Here is an 11,716-nt window from a genome sequence, read left to right on the forward strand (position 1 = left end):
ACTCATTACTAGCATGCAATTCTCATCAAGCTGGAACACATAAAGCAGGCACATAAGGCATCATCCTAGATCCTTAGTCCTATTCTAGCATGCTGTTCTACTGAAGCTGGAACTGAAACTGAACTGAAACTGAAACTGATATTGAAAATAATAACATAACTTGTATGGGTAAATTGGGAGTACTTACTTGAGCTCGGTTGACCGCATGCACACACCTCTATCTTAAAACAATTCTTTTCCTTCTAAGTGTTTTCAAAATTCTTTTGTAAAAACATTTTATTAAAAAAAATCTTTTATTTCCCTTTAGTTTGAGTTCAGATACACCCGAGAGTGTATCCGAATCCCTCAAACCAGGGCTCTGATACCAACTTGAAACGATCCAAAAATACGACCCAAAAATTTCGTTTTTAATACCATCAAAATTATAATCAGAGTATCATATAAATAAACCATGCGTGATATGTCCCAAAAGATAATAAAGTACTGTGCGGAAAACGTAACATGCTATATCCAAAGCAACAACTAGATCAAATCCAAACTAGAGCTGAAACGGTGGTGTGTGCGATGCCGTCATCCCGAGCTCTTCCCTTTGCTTGCGGAAGTACCTGAAACCAAAACTGAAACTGTAAGCACGAAGCTTAGTGAGCTCCCCCAACTTACCACATACCATACAACAACATATAAACACATATTGGGCCTGGCCCACTGCATCGGGTCGGGACCCGGAAAACTGCATCGGACCGAAGTCCGGAACTGACTGGGACCTTGTCCCCTGCATCGGACCGCAGTCCGGAACTAACTGCATCGGACCGAAGTCCGGAACTGACTGCATCGGACCGAAGTCCGGAACTATCTGGGACCGTGTCCCCTGCATCGGACCGAGGTCCGGAACTGACTGCGCATAGCATAGCATATCATAACAATTTATACTGCATACTGCATCGGGCCGTGGCCCGGAACATAAACACATACACATAGCACATAAGACATGTCTGTACCACGAAGGCATCAAACATACTAACTACTACATCGGACCGAAGTCCGGAAACTACTATTAACTGGACGGGTCGGCATTGTGGCCTTAGACCCGCCCCTACGGGAAGGAAACTCACCTCGTAAGCTAGCGGATGAGAGTGCGGCTCGGAAAGCTAACGGCTGCTGCTCCTGAATCTCCTCGGCTCAATAAGTTCACACTTGGTCTTGGATCTTGGCACTAGGACTCGTTTCCTTGCTTCCTTCTTCTTCTCCTTCTTCACCCTTTCACAAAATGGAACAAGATCACTTATAAGCTCACAAGAGGAAGGTTTAGGGTTTCTCACAGTGCTCTAAGGGGGAAAGTGGCGAGATGGAGGCTATAATGGGGTTTAAATAGTGAGCAAGAACCCGGGAGTTAGGGTTTCACCCAGACGGATGGACTCGCCGAGTCCAGGATATGGACTCGCCGAGTCCCCGGCTCACGCGTGCTCTCAGCCGCGACCCCACTCGGCGAGTCAGGCTATGAACTCGCCGAGTTCCTCTTGCAAAACTCACAACAATTACCAATAATTTAACATACCGGGAACGGGTCGTTACACAATACCACCATTCTGAAAACAACATTATAAAAACATCAGAATACTAATCATATCTCGAGGGATCACATATACTACAAGTTCCTTAGATTCATCTCAGCCTTCCTTGACTGGAGTACGAATCCTCTGTTTTTAGTAGTACGGGCCCATACTGTATTCCACATTTCCTCAAGAACTTCCTTGACTTCACCAAATCCGTCCTACTATTACTGCTTCATGCGATACTTTCGTCCTAGGCTTGCCCTAGGGTAATCACCATCCCACTCTCCGCCATCAGCTGCATAAGAAGTCCCTGTTACCTCCCCCTAACTAGCTTGCGAATACTATTACATATTACTAAGACTACATAATTCTTCGAATGAGAGATCCTACCCTACAACGGTTGGACTCAAACAAGAGCTGCACAATAGAGCTAGACCTAACCTTCTGAAACTATTTAGTCATCGCAATATGTAACTTAACATATTCACTTACTAGTTAGTAAAAGATAACTAGAACTCCTAAAAGCACAAAGCAAACAGCATTCGAGCATCGAGTAAACATAATCAAACATGTCTTATTTAGGTTATCCCTGAATAATCTGGACTAGCATGCAGTTCATCAAGTTGAGATACATATAACATGCATATAAAGCATCCTTCTTAGATCCTTAACCCTAATATAGCATGCAGTTCTCATAAAGCTGATACACATATAATAGGCACATAAGGCATCCTTCCTAGATCCTTAGTCCTACTCTAGCATGTAGTTCTCATAACATATCATAACATAAACTTGTATGGGTAATTTGGGAGTACTTACTTGAGCTTGGCTGATTGCATGCACCATACCTTTTTCTCTTTTTAAAATTCTTTTCTCTTTTCAAAGTTCTTTTTATAAAAATGATTTTCTTTTGAAAATTTTCATGCCAAGTCCTCAGTTTGAGTTCAGACACACTCGAGAGTATGCCCGAATCCCTCAAACCAAGGCTCTGATACCAACTTGAAACATCCCAATAATACGGTCCAAAATTTTCGTTTTAAATCATTTAAGAAAACCATATTTCATCAAACATCATAGTAATAAAACCACAAGTATCAAAGTGTCATAAATCATGTATCTCAAAAATCTTATATCATCTATCTATGTATCAAAATCATATGTTAAAATATCAGAGTGAATCCTCCCAAGCTAAAAGTTGTAGTTTGTGCCATGCAGTCATCCCGAGCTCTTCCCCTTACTAGCAGAAGTACTTGAAACCAAAACTGAAAACTGTAAGCCCGAAGCTTAATGAGTCTCTCCAAACTACCACATACCATACACATAATCACATAATAACATACATTGGGCCTTGCCCACTACATCGGGCCCCCCTGGCATCGAACCGAAGTCCGCTATACATATAACATATCATCAAGCATATAACATAATCACATAACATAAACATATGAACATTCCTCGGGCTTTCCCCAACATCGGACCGAAGTCCGGAACACATAACAAACACATGCAAGAATTACGAAGACATCAAGCATACAAACATTCATCGGGCTTGCCACGACATCGGACCGAAGTCCAGAAACATATAATCTACATCAGGATAGCCCCAACATCGGAACCAAGTCTGGTATAAGCTAACATACATAAACGGGCCGACATTGATGCCTTAGACCCGTTCCTACTAGAGGAAAACTCACCTTTGAAGATGGCTGCTAAAAACTTGTGTGAGGGAATCTTTGATGGCTGCTCCAACGACTCCCCGACTATCATTATCACAATAAACACTTAGTCAAAAACTGAGAATCCTTCTAAAGGTAAAATGACCATTTTACCCCCTGATCTAATTTGGACCATAACCTAGGCCCACTTCCTTCTAATCTTTCCAACTCACTAATAGCCCATTAAAGGCCCACTAATGGCCTAATTTTCTAAATTAGGCCCAAATCCTAAAATGGGCCTTCCCTTAAGCCCAAACATGTCCTTGGTCCATTATCTGACTTCTGATGGCCCGTTTCGGCCCAACATCTGCTAGGCCCAAATGTCGCAAAGCCCAAAATCTGAGAGTATGTTGAGCATACTCCTCTGTACGCTACACGTCCAACTTGCATGGCTTGTAGATTGCACGTACTGGCGTGTACGCCCAACGTACTACTGTTAAGCCATTTTCTTCAAAACTGCTTAATCCCTTAAGACACTAAGTCCAAATTACAGATCAGAGTCCAATAATGTGTCTTAACCCATAAAGTCAACTACTTGGTGGCTTGCAACCCACCAAGTGAGACCAAAATTGGAATATAGCAACTAACTTTCATGGAAATGACTCCAAACTCATGCATGGTCATAAAGGGCCTTAAAGATCGAGACTTTACTGCTTATGGGACCTGAGTATCACTAAGAGTGGCACCTTTTAGCCTAGAAATGAACTTGAGTCATAAAGGTCCATTCTTGGAACTAAAAAGACCCCAAAACAACACTACACTAGATCTTAGTATTCAAAAATAAAGTTGAAAGCTTTATACCTCCAATGAGTCCCAAAAGTTGATGTTATCCTAGATCTATTAGCTCAAGATACTCAAGTTCCTCTTCATTATCTTCTCCTTCCTTCTTTTAAGCTTCTAATCTCTAAACAAGCTTCACAAGGCCAAAACACACATGAGAATGAGAAAGGGAGGCTATCTAGGGTTTCTGAGAATGAGAGGCTGGTAAGGAGGCTAGGGTTTCTATCATAATGTGGTATTTATATGGCTTAAACCCTAAAAAGTAGGTTTTGAAATCTGCTCACGTACGCTTCACGTACTCCTTAGTACGCTGCGCATATGTGCATGCGTCCCCCGCATCCAATGATTCTCTACGCCTCGTGTACCCCAAGGCTACGCCCAACGTACGTCTTATGGGCGGCCCAAGTCTTCAACCCACTCACTAAAGGCCCACTCAATTAGTCCTTCTATTAACACTTAGCCCAACAATTAATTAAGAAATTTAATAATTGTTACCTCAAGTGACAGTCATTACAATTTTAGGCATTATTTTAATACATTTTGATTAATATTTTGGTCAATTGCAAAGATATATGATACTTACTAGATTAAATTGTATTTTGCAGCCAAAAAGAACACTCTTGAAGAACAAGAATCGAAATTTACAAGAATTGGAACTTTGGAGGATTGGAGATTAAAAGAAGAAAATTCCAGCTGAAAAGCCAAGCTCACGACGTGAGGGATCAAATCGAACAACATGAGAATCAAGTTCTAGAAGATCAGCATACGGGATCTAATTTCCTTTGAAGAGAAGGATTACTACTGAGCTCACGACGTGACATCAATGCTTACGACGTGAGCAACTTATTTACCAAAACTATAAATATTCCTTCATTCTCACGGCTTTAGGAGGCTTTTGGAGAGTTTCTGAAGGAAAGGTATTCTGAGAAACCGATTTTGGAGTCCAAAAAGTGCACAAAGCATCCTTTTGAAGGAGATTCGCTTGGAGATCAAGATATTGAAGAACACATTCATTAAATTGGTTTGTTTACTTTAATAATGTCAATTTATGTGGAGATTTTGTTTATTTTTTCAGCCATGAGTATCTGAATTTATTTGCTTTCATTTTGCTAGATGAAGCTTTAACTCCGTGGTTTAGTTTATCAAATTATGGATTTTAATAGTTGGTTTTGAGCTTGTGTTTGATTATCATTACCTAACATGTTAATATTTGATGCATTGATTGCTTGAATTCAGGTTTTATGTAGCTTAGTGACCATTAAATTACATGAACTTGATACCTAGTAGTTTAGTGACTATTAAATTGCTAGAGCTAAGATCGACCAAATCTTAGATAAGTGATCAAAGTAACTAGTTTAGTTGTACTGGAGAACATAAATTATGAACATAGTTGTATTTGCTTAAATAAATTGTAACAGCCCAAAAATTCAGATAAAAATTTTCATTTAATAATTAAAAATCTCATTCATATTAGTTTGCCACAATTCCATTACATAATCATATTATTCAAAAGATCAGAGTATTCAAAACAACTAATGCGGAAATACTGGAGAGTGCACGTTGCGCTATGAAGCCGGGCCCTTGCCCTTAGAACTAGAAGTACCTGAAACACCCAACAAAACTGTAAGCACACGCTTAGTGATCTTGCAGTGGAAATTGATTTTCTGGCTCTCGCATATTTATATCGCTGCTTGTTTTTGTTCGTATAAATTGATCAATTGGGGAAGATAACATATGTTTTACAAGTTTAGTCCCCTGACTTTCAGCCAAATGTCGATTTTAATCCATATTACGAAAGGATTACAAATTCACGGACCGATGAGCAAATTTTTGTGTTCATCAAATTCTTGAAGAACACAAAAATAATTCTGAGTTGGTTATTTGTGTTACTTGGTTCTAACATGTGGTATGAGTTCTCTTAGAATTACTAAAATTTGTTTTATTTTTGTCATATAAAAACATTTTCACATAGTTTTATTCTTACATAATTTAATTTCATGGCAGGTATTCTCGTAGAATGCATGAAGGACATGATGATCAATGGCCTGAAGGTTGGATGAATGTGTGTGGGATGGAGATGATCAATCGTCAATGGTCACCGGTCTTCCAAAAAAATGCACAATTCATTGTTATATTATGGTAGAATAATCTATAAATGCACAATTCATTGTTATATTCTGGTAGAATAATCTATAACAGAATGATAAAAGAATATATATATATATATATATATATATATATATATATATATATATATATATATATATATATATATATAATACTATATTCTGAATGAATAATCTACATATTGTATTTGTTTGTTATTGGTGAGTGTTATATCATTGTAGAATAATATGTAATTTTTTTTAATCTTTTTAAGAATGCGAGGAAAAAATTAAACTTGTGTCTAAAATTTTGTTTTTCTTTAAAAGTTCATTCAATCAAAATATATATTAATAACATTATATATATTATGATAGAATAACATTCTGACAAAATTGTATAACATAATTATCATTCTTACAAAATAAAAATATGTCTTGCTTACAATTTACGTTATATTTTAAATTCATATAATTAATAAAACTATATTTTTTAAATCAAGAGAATTAATTATCCCTAAAATTTGGAATTTTTTTTTTTAAATTTAACTTAATTGACTAAAATACCCTTATAATGAATTTAGACGGTGATTTTCCACTATATTTAATTTAATAAAATTTATTTATAACTTTTTTAAAACAAATAAAATTATTGATCCACAATCAATTCTACATCCAGACAACAGATATTTAGAATACAATAATCTAAGCTTATATATATATATATATATATATATATATATATATATATATATATATATATATATATATATATATATATATATATATATATATATATATATATAGGGAAGGGTTATTTGGAAAATAAAAAAACCCTAAAAATCATAAAAATACATAAAAAAATACTTAGAGATCACAAAACTTTTTTAAAATTTTTTTCTAGAAAAATCGCAGTTTTTTTAATAAAATCGCTGAAAAATAAAAAAATCAAAAATCAATTTTTTTTAAATTGGTTTTTTAAAATTTCACCGATTTTATACTAAAAGATACGATTTTTTTGTAAAAGAATTCAAAAAAAGTTTTGTTATCTCTAAGTATTTTTTTATGCATTTTTTTGATTTTTAGGATTTTTTGTTTTCTATAGAACCTATATATATATATATATATATATATATATATATATATATATATATATATATATATATATAATTACGTTTATTAAAATACTCGTTTATATGAATTAGTTTATTCAATTTCCCTACAGGGATAATGACTTAGGAGGGTAATAACGTTTCCTGTTTGTCCATTTTAGGTCCCTAACATATTTTTTGTGCGTATTACACCATTAAGGTTGTTATAACCGTTTACAAATAGTCATTTTAACAGGAAGAAACCGGTAAAAGAGATTATTTCTAAACAGTTATAACAACCTTAATGGTGTAATACACACAAAAAAAATACGTTAGGGACGTAATATGGACAAACGGGAAATGTTATTACCCTCCTAAGTCATTATCCACATATGAAACTATAAACCCCTATAGTTAATTTTTACTTTTTAAATAAGAAAAGTGTAGGTCTTGGGGTTGGTAGTTTGGATGTTTTTAACATTGACATTCTTTATAAATGGAAGTGGTGGTTTCTTAATGATAATGGAGCTCTTTGGGTTAAAATTGTCAAATTTTGTCATGGGGAAGGTGGTGGTTTTTCGGATGATTCGAGAATAGGAACTGGAAGGGGTGTTTGGCAAAAGATTGTAGGATCCATTAATCATCTCCATGAAAATAGTTGTATTCCTTCTAATTCCATGTATAGAGTGGTGGGAGATGGGACTCAAACGAGATTCTAAAAGGATGTTTGGTGCTTGGATATTCCTCTTAGAGAGCGGTTCGGGAGGCTCTTTGCTTTGGCCTTTAATCAAGATGCTCGAGTAAGTGAATAATGGGATTCGGGGGGATGGAATTTTCATTGGCATCGAGGGATTAGAGGAGGGGCTGAATCGACCCAATTTGATTATCTTGTGGAGATATTAAATCCTATTCACATAGGGGAAATGTCGGATAAGTGGTCTTGGGAGCTTGAATCGTCAGATATCTTTATTGTTAAATCAACATGGAATTTGGTTAATGATATGACGTTTCCTATGGGTAGTATGCCTACTAGGTGGAACGGTTTTGTCCCTATTAAAATTAACATTTTTATAGTGTGTGCTTTTGGATCGCATTCTGGTAAGAGCTAAACTGGTGGAAAGGGGGTGGTGATAGATTCCTAATTGTGTCCTGCGTGTCATATTTCTCAAGAAAATGTGAAACATTTGTTGCTGTAGTTTTCGGTTGCTGATCAGGTTTGGAGTCGGGTTGGGCATTGGCTTCATTTGGATCTTCCTGTGTTTTCATCTATCCGTGATGTGGTGGATTGGGTGGATTCTAGATCGACAGTTCATATGGAACGTCCGATTGTTGAGTCGGTGTTCATGGTGGTCATATGAGTGCTTTGGACATTTCGTAATTCTTTACTTTTTAGTAGCAATAAACCTAGAAAAGATAGGGTCTTTGATTCTGTTGTGGATCTTTCTTTTCGTTGGTTTTCGTTTCAGAATTCTAAGGCTCGGGTTAATTGGATGATGTGGTTACAAAATCCAATCCGACCTTAATTTGTTCTTCTCTCTAGCTCCTTGCTAGAGATTTTGTTTTGCTAGAGGTTAACTGAATAATGTGGTTACAAAATCTAATTCAAACCTTTCTACTTTTTATTCTTTTTAATTTCAACAACTTTATATGAAATACACATATAAAAATAAATACTAAAAATCTTTAAAATATATATTCAAAATAATAAATACGAAAAATCTTAGGATGGTAATAACGTTTCATGTTTGTGTATTTTAGATCCCTACGTGTTTTTTGTGCGTATTACACCATTAAGGTTATTCTAACCGTTTACAAATAATCATTTTAATAGGAATAAATCGGTAAAGAGATTATTTGTAAACGGTTATAACAACCTTAATAGTGTAATACACACAAAAAATATGTTAGGGACCTAATATGGACAAACGGAAAACGTTATTAACCTCCTAAATCATTATCCCTTTCCTTAAAACTAAACCTTATTAAAATTTATAAACTCTAGTTATCTCTTTTAATCATAAAAAAAAAACTAAAAAAAACACAATGTAGACATTGTAATTGAACAATTTTAATAAGTAAAAAATATCTCTTCAACCTTGTATTTAAAACAAACAATATATGAAAAATGATTGTAATATTCATACCAATAACACCACATATTTCATTCGATGGCTAAAAAGCCCTCAAAGTCTTTGTTTATTATGAACAAAACAAAAAACAAAAGGTCTACAAAGTAAAATCACTCACAAAACACATCGTCTTAAGCTCGATCACTATAATCACACCTGATGATATTATGTAATATGTTCTAACGATAATGTATCAAACAAAACGGCTTAGATATTCGTCAACTGTAACGTATTTAACATCTGGATAAAGTGTTGAGGCTTCGACCCCTACTGATGGTTCAATCTCAAAGTTTGTTTGATCTCCTTTAACAAAGACGGAGTGCCAAATCGACAAATTCTTTTTTAGTGGGGCAGGAGATTCTGCAGAATAACCAACAAATTGTTTATCTTAGTCCTTCATTTTCTTTCAAAAATATCTATTGGAAAGAGAGAGAAATTAATCAACATATGTATAGAGAGAAACTCCAACATACATATTGATGAAAAGGGATGTTTTACAGTTTTAGTATTGAACAAACTTACAACACATACCCTCTAAGTTCTTCAAAACTTGGCTTTCACACAGATAGACCCTCTCCAAGGTTTTTCCGATCTTTTTCTCCCATAACGACACCAAGTCATGGAATGAGTAAACGTTACACGAAGGCTTGATGTAAACGATTTTGTTTAGAGTCCTTGGGTCATCAATAGTCTGAATGGTGTAGGTTGCAATGTCATGTTCCTCATTGAAAACAGCTGTGAATTACGTAGATGATTATATATGTAACCCATAATGGTTACCTTTTGTATATGAAAAACAATTGTTTTTACTGTTTACCTTTTGTATCACCATCGCCGAAGATAACCACCTTATCCAACGGAGGAGCGGTGGCTTCAGGCTGTGCTAAACTCGGAAGAAAGTAACCATCAAAGCAATTGTTAACTATGTACGTATAAGGGATTCCTTCGGCTTCAATGGCACGACGAATTTGAGCCTTAGTTGCGAAAGCTGTTTTAGCCGGACCCACTGCATGAGTACGATCCACATCATTTCCGAACTCCGATGGGTAGAATTTCTTCATCACATTGAAATACGTCAAGAGAAAAAGTTTGATCGTTATCAACTTCAAAAGATCAATCTGATTCAAACGCATTATATTTGTAATTTTCAATACCCTGACATTGCCAGCTGCTTTGATGGCGGCAATGATGTTAACTTGATCACCAAATTGCGCGGGCCCGACTGTCGAGATCACTACATCTACCTGCTTTACTGCCCTCACCAGGCTATCATGGTCATACAAATCTCCCTGCATATAAACGAAATATTATGAGTAATTTCTCTTAAAAATGCTTCAATTCAATCAACTTTAATTAATTAAAATATGAAAACGAAGGATTATTACTGACAGTGATGAAAGTAACGCCGGATTTCTTAAATGAGTCGAGCATGGAGGATTTGGATGGATTTAAGAGCGTGGGTCCCCTGATGAGGAGGAAAGTAGGGTGGCCAGACTTGGCACTGGTCTCGACGATGAATTTTCCGATGTAACCAGTTCCTCCGATGAGCAAGATCTTACTCTTCTCCCCCATATTTCTTTCTACAATGACTGGAAAATGGGAGACATGAGTCTAGCTAGTAACGATGGTGGCTCTAAGCTAGCAGCAGGAAGTGTGAAATTTATAACTGGTCGCTAGCTAGGGTGAAAGACTACAACACTCTACTAATGCGTTTAAACCACTTTATTATTTTAATAATTTTGAAAGTAAAAGAGTTGGTAATACCATGTAATCAATTTAAACCACTTTAGTTTTTTAATAATTTTGAAAGTAATTATTTAAGTAAAAGAGTTGGTAATACTAATCAGTTTGTAGTATGAAAATTTATAGTGACAATCGTTATTTAATAATGGGTTAATGTCGATAGTCACTTGCAGTAAAAAAGAAAAACACATCGCTATTATTTGCATTTAGCCTATCACAAAATCAAAAAATTGAGTTATATTTTTTAAACAGCTGCTGTATTTCACTTTCCACCCAAGCCCATTACACTTTTCTAATGAACTGGATGTTAGAAATATTAAGAAATGATCTCAATGATGTATCGAAATATATTTCTCTAATAAGAAATAAAGTGAAAGTACAAGGTCGTAATATAAAAATGAAAGTATGTGGCTACAGTAAAAACACCGAATACATTGCTATTTATTGCATTTAGCATTTAATTATATCTGAATACATTGCATTTAGCATTATATCTAATAACAAAAGATGAGATGATATTTACTAAGAGTGAATTTCACAAATTGTTTTTATGGTAAAGCGGAAATTACAAGATTAAACTTTGCTTTTTATTGCATGCCTTGT

The 11,716-nt window shown here is 35.3% G+C and overlaps 1 protein-coding gene across 2 annotated transcripts; it reads right to left on the bottom strand.

Annotated features, from left to right (window-relative positions):
• Nucleotides 1–9,358: 9,358 nt before the first annotated feature.
• Nucleotides 9,359–11,002, bottom strand: LOC111918238 (phenylcoumaran benzylic ether reductase POP1). Of its 2 annotated transcripts, XM_023913908.3 has the most exons (5): nucleotides 10,760–11,002; nucleotides 10,525–10,659; nucleotides 10,188–10,425; nucleotides 9,902–10,105; nucleotides 9,359–9,730 (listed from the first exon to the last, which is right to left on the bottom strand). In XM_023913908.3, the coding sequence occupies exons 1-5, from the start codon at nucleotides 10,940–10,942 to the stop codon at nucleotides 9,564–9,566; spliced, it is 927 nt and encodes a 308-aa protein (XP_023769676.1). In that variant the 5' UTR covers nucleotides 10,943–11,002; the 3' UTR covers nucleotides 9,359–9,563. The 2 variants fall into 2 exon arrangements, with proteins under 2 accessions (XP_023769676.1, XP_023769675.1); XM_023913907.3 differs by having other exon boundaries at nucleotides 10,188–10,659.
• Between the last annotated feature and the right edge of the window lie 714 nt (nucleotides 11,003–11,716).

This window comes from Lactuca sativa, chromosome 9 (assembly GCF_002870075.4).
Source record: "Lactuca sativa cultivar Salinas chromosome 9, Lsat_Salinas_v11, whole genome shotgun sequence".
In the NCBI taxonomy this organism is placed as follows: domain Eukaryota; kingdom Viridiplantae; phylum Streptophyta; class Magnoliopsida; order Asterales; family Asteraceae; genus Lactuca; species Lactuca sativa.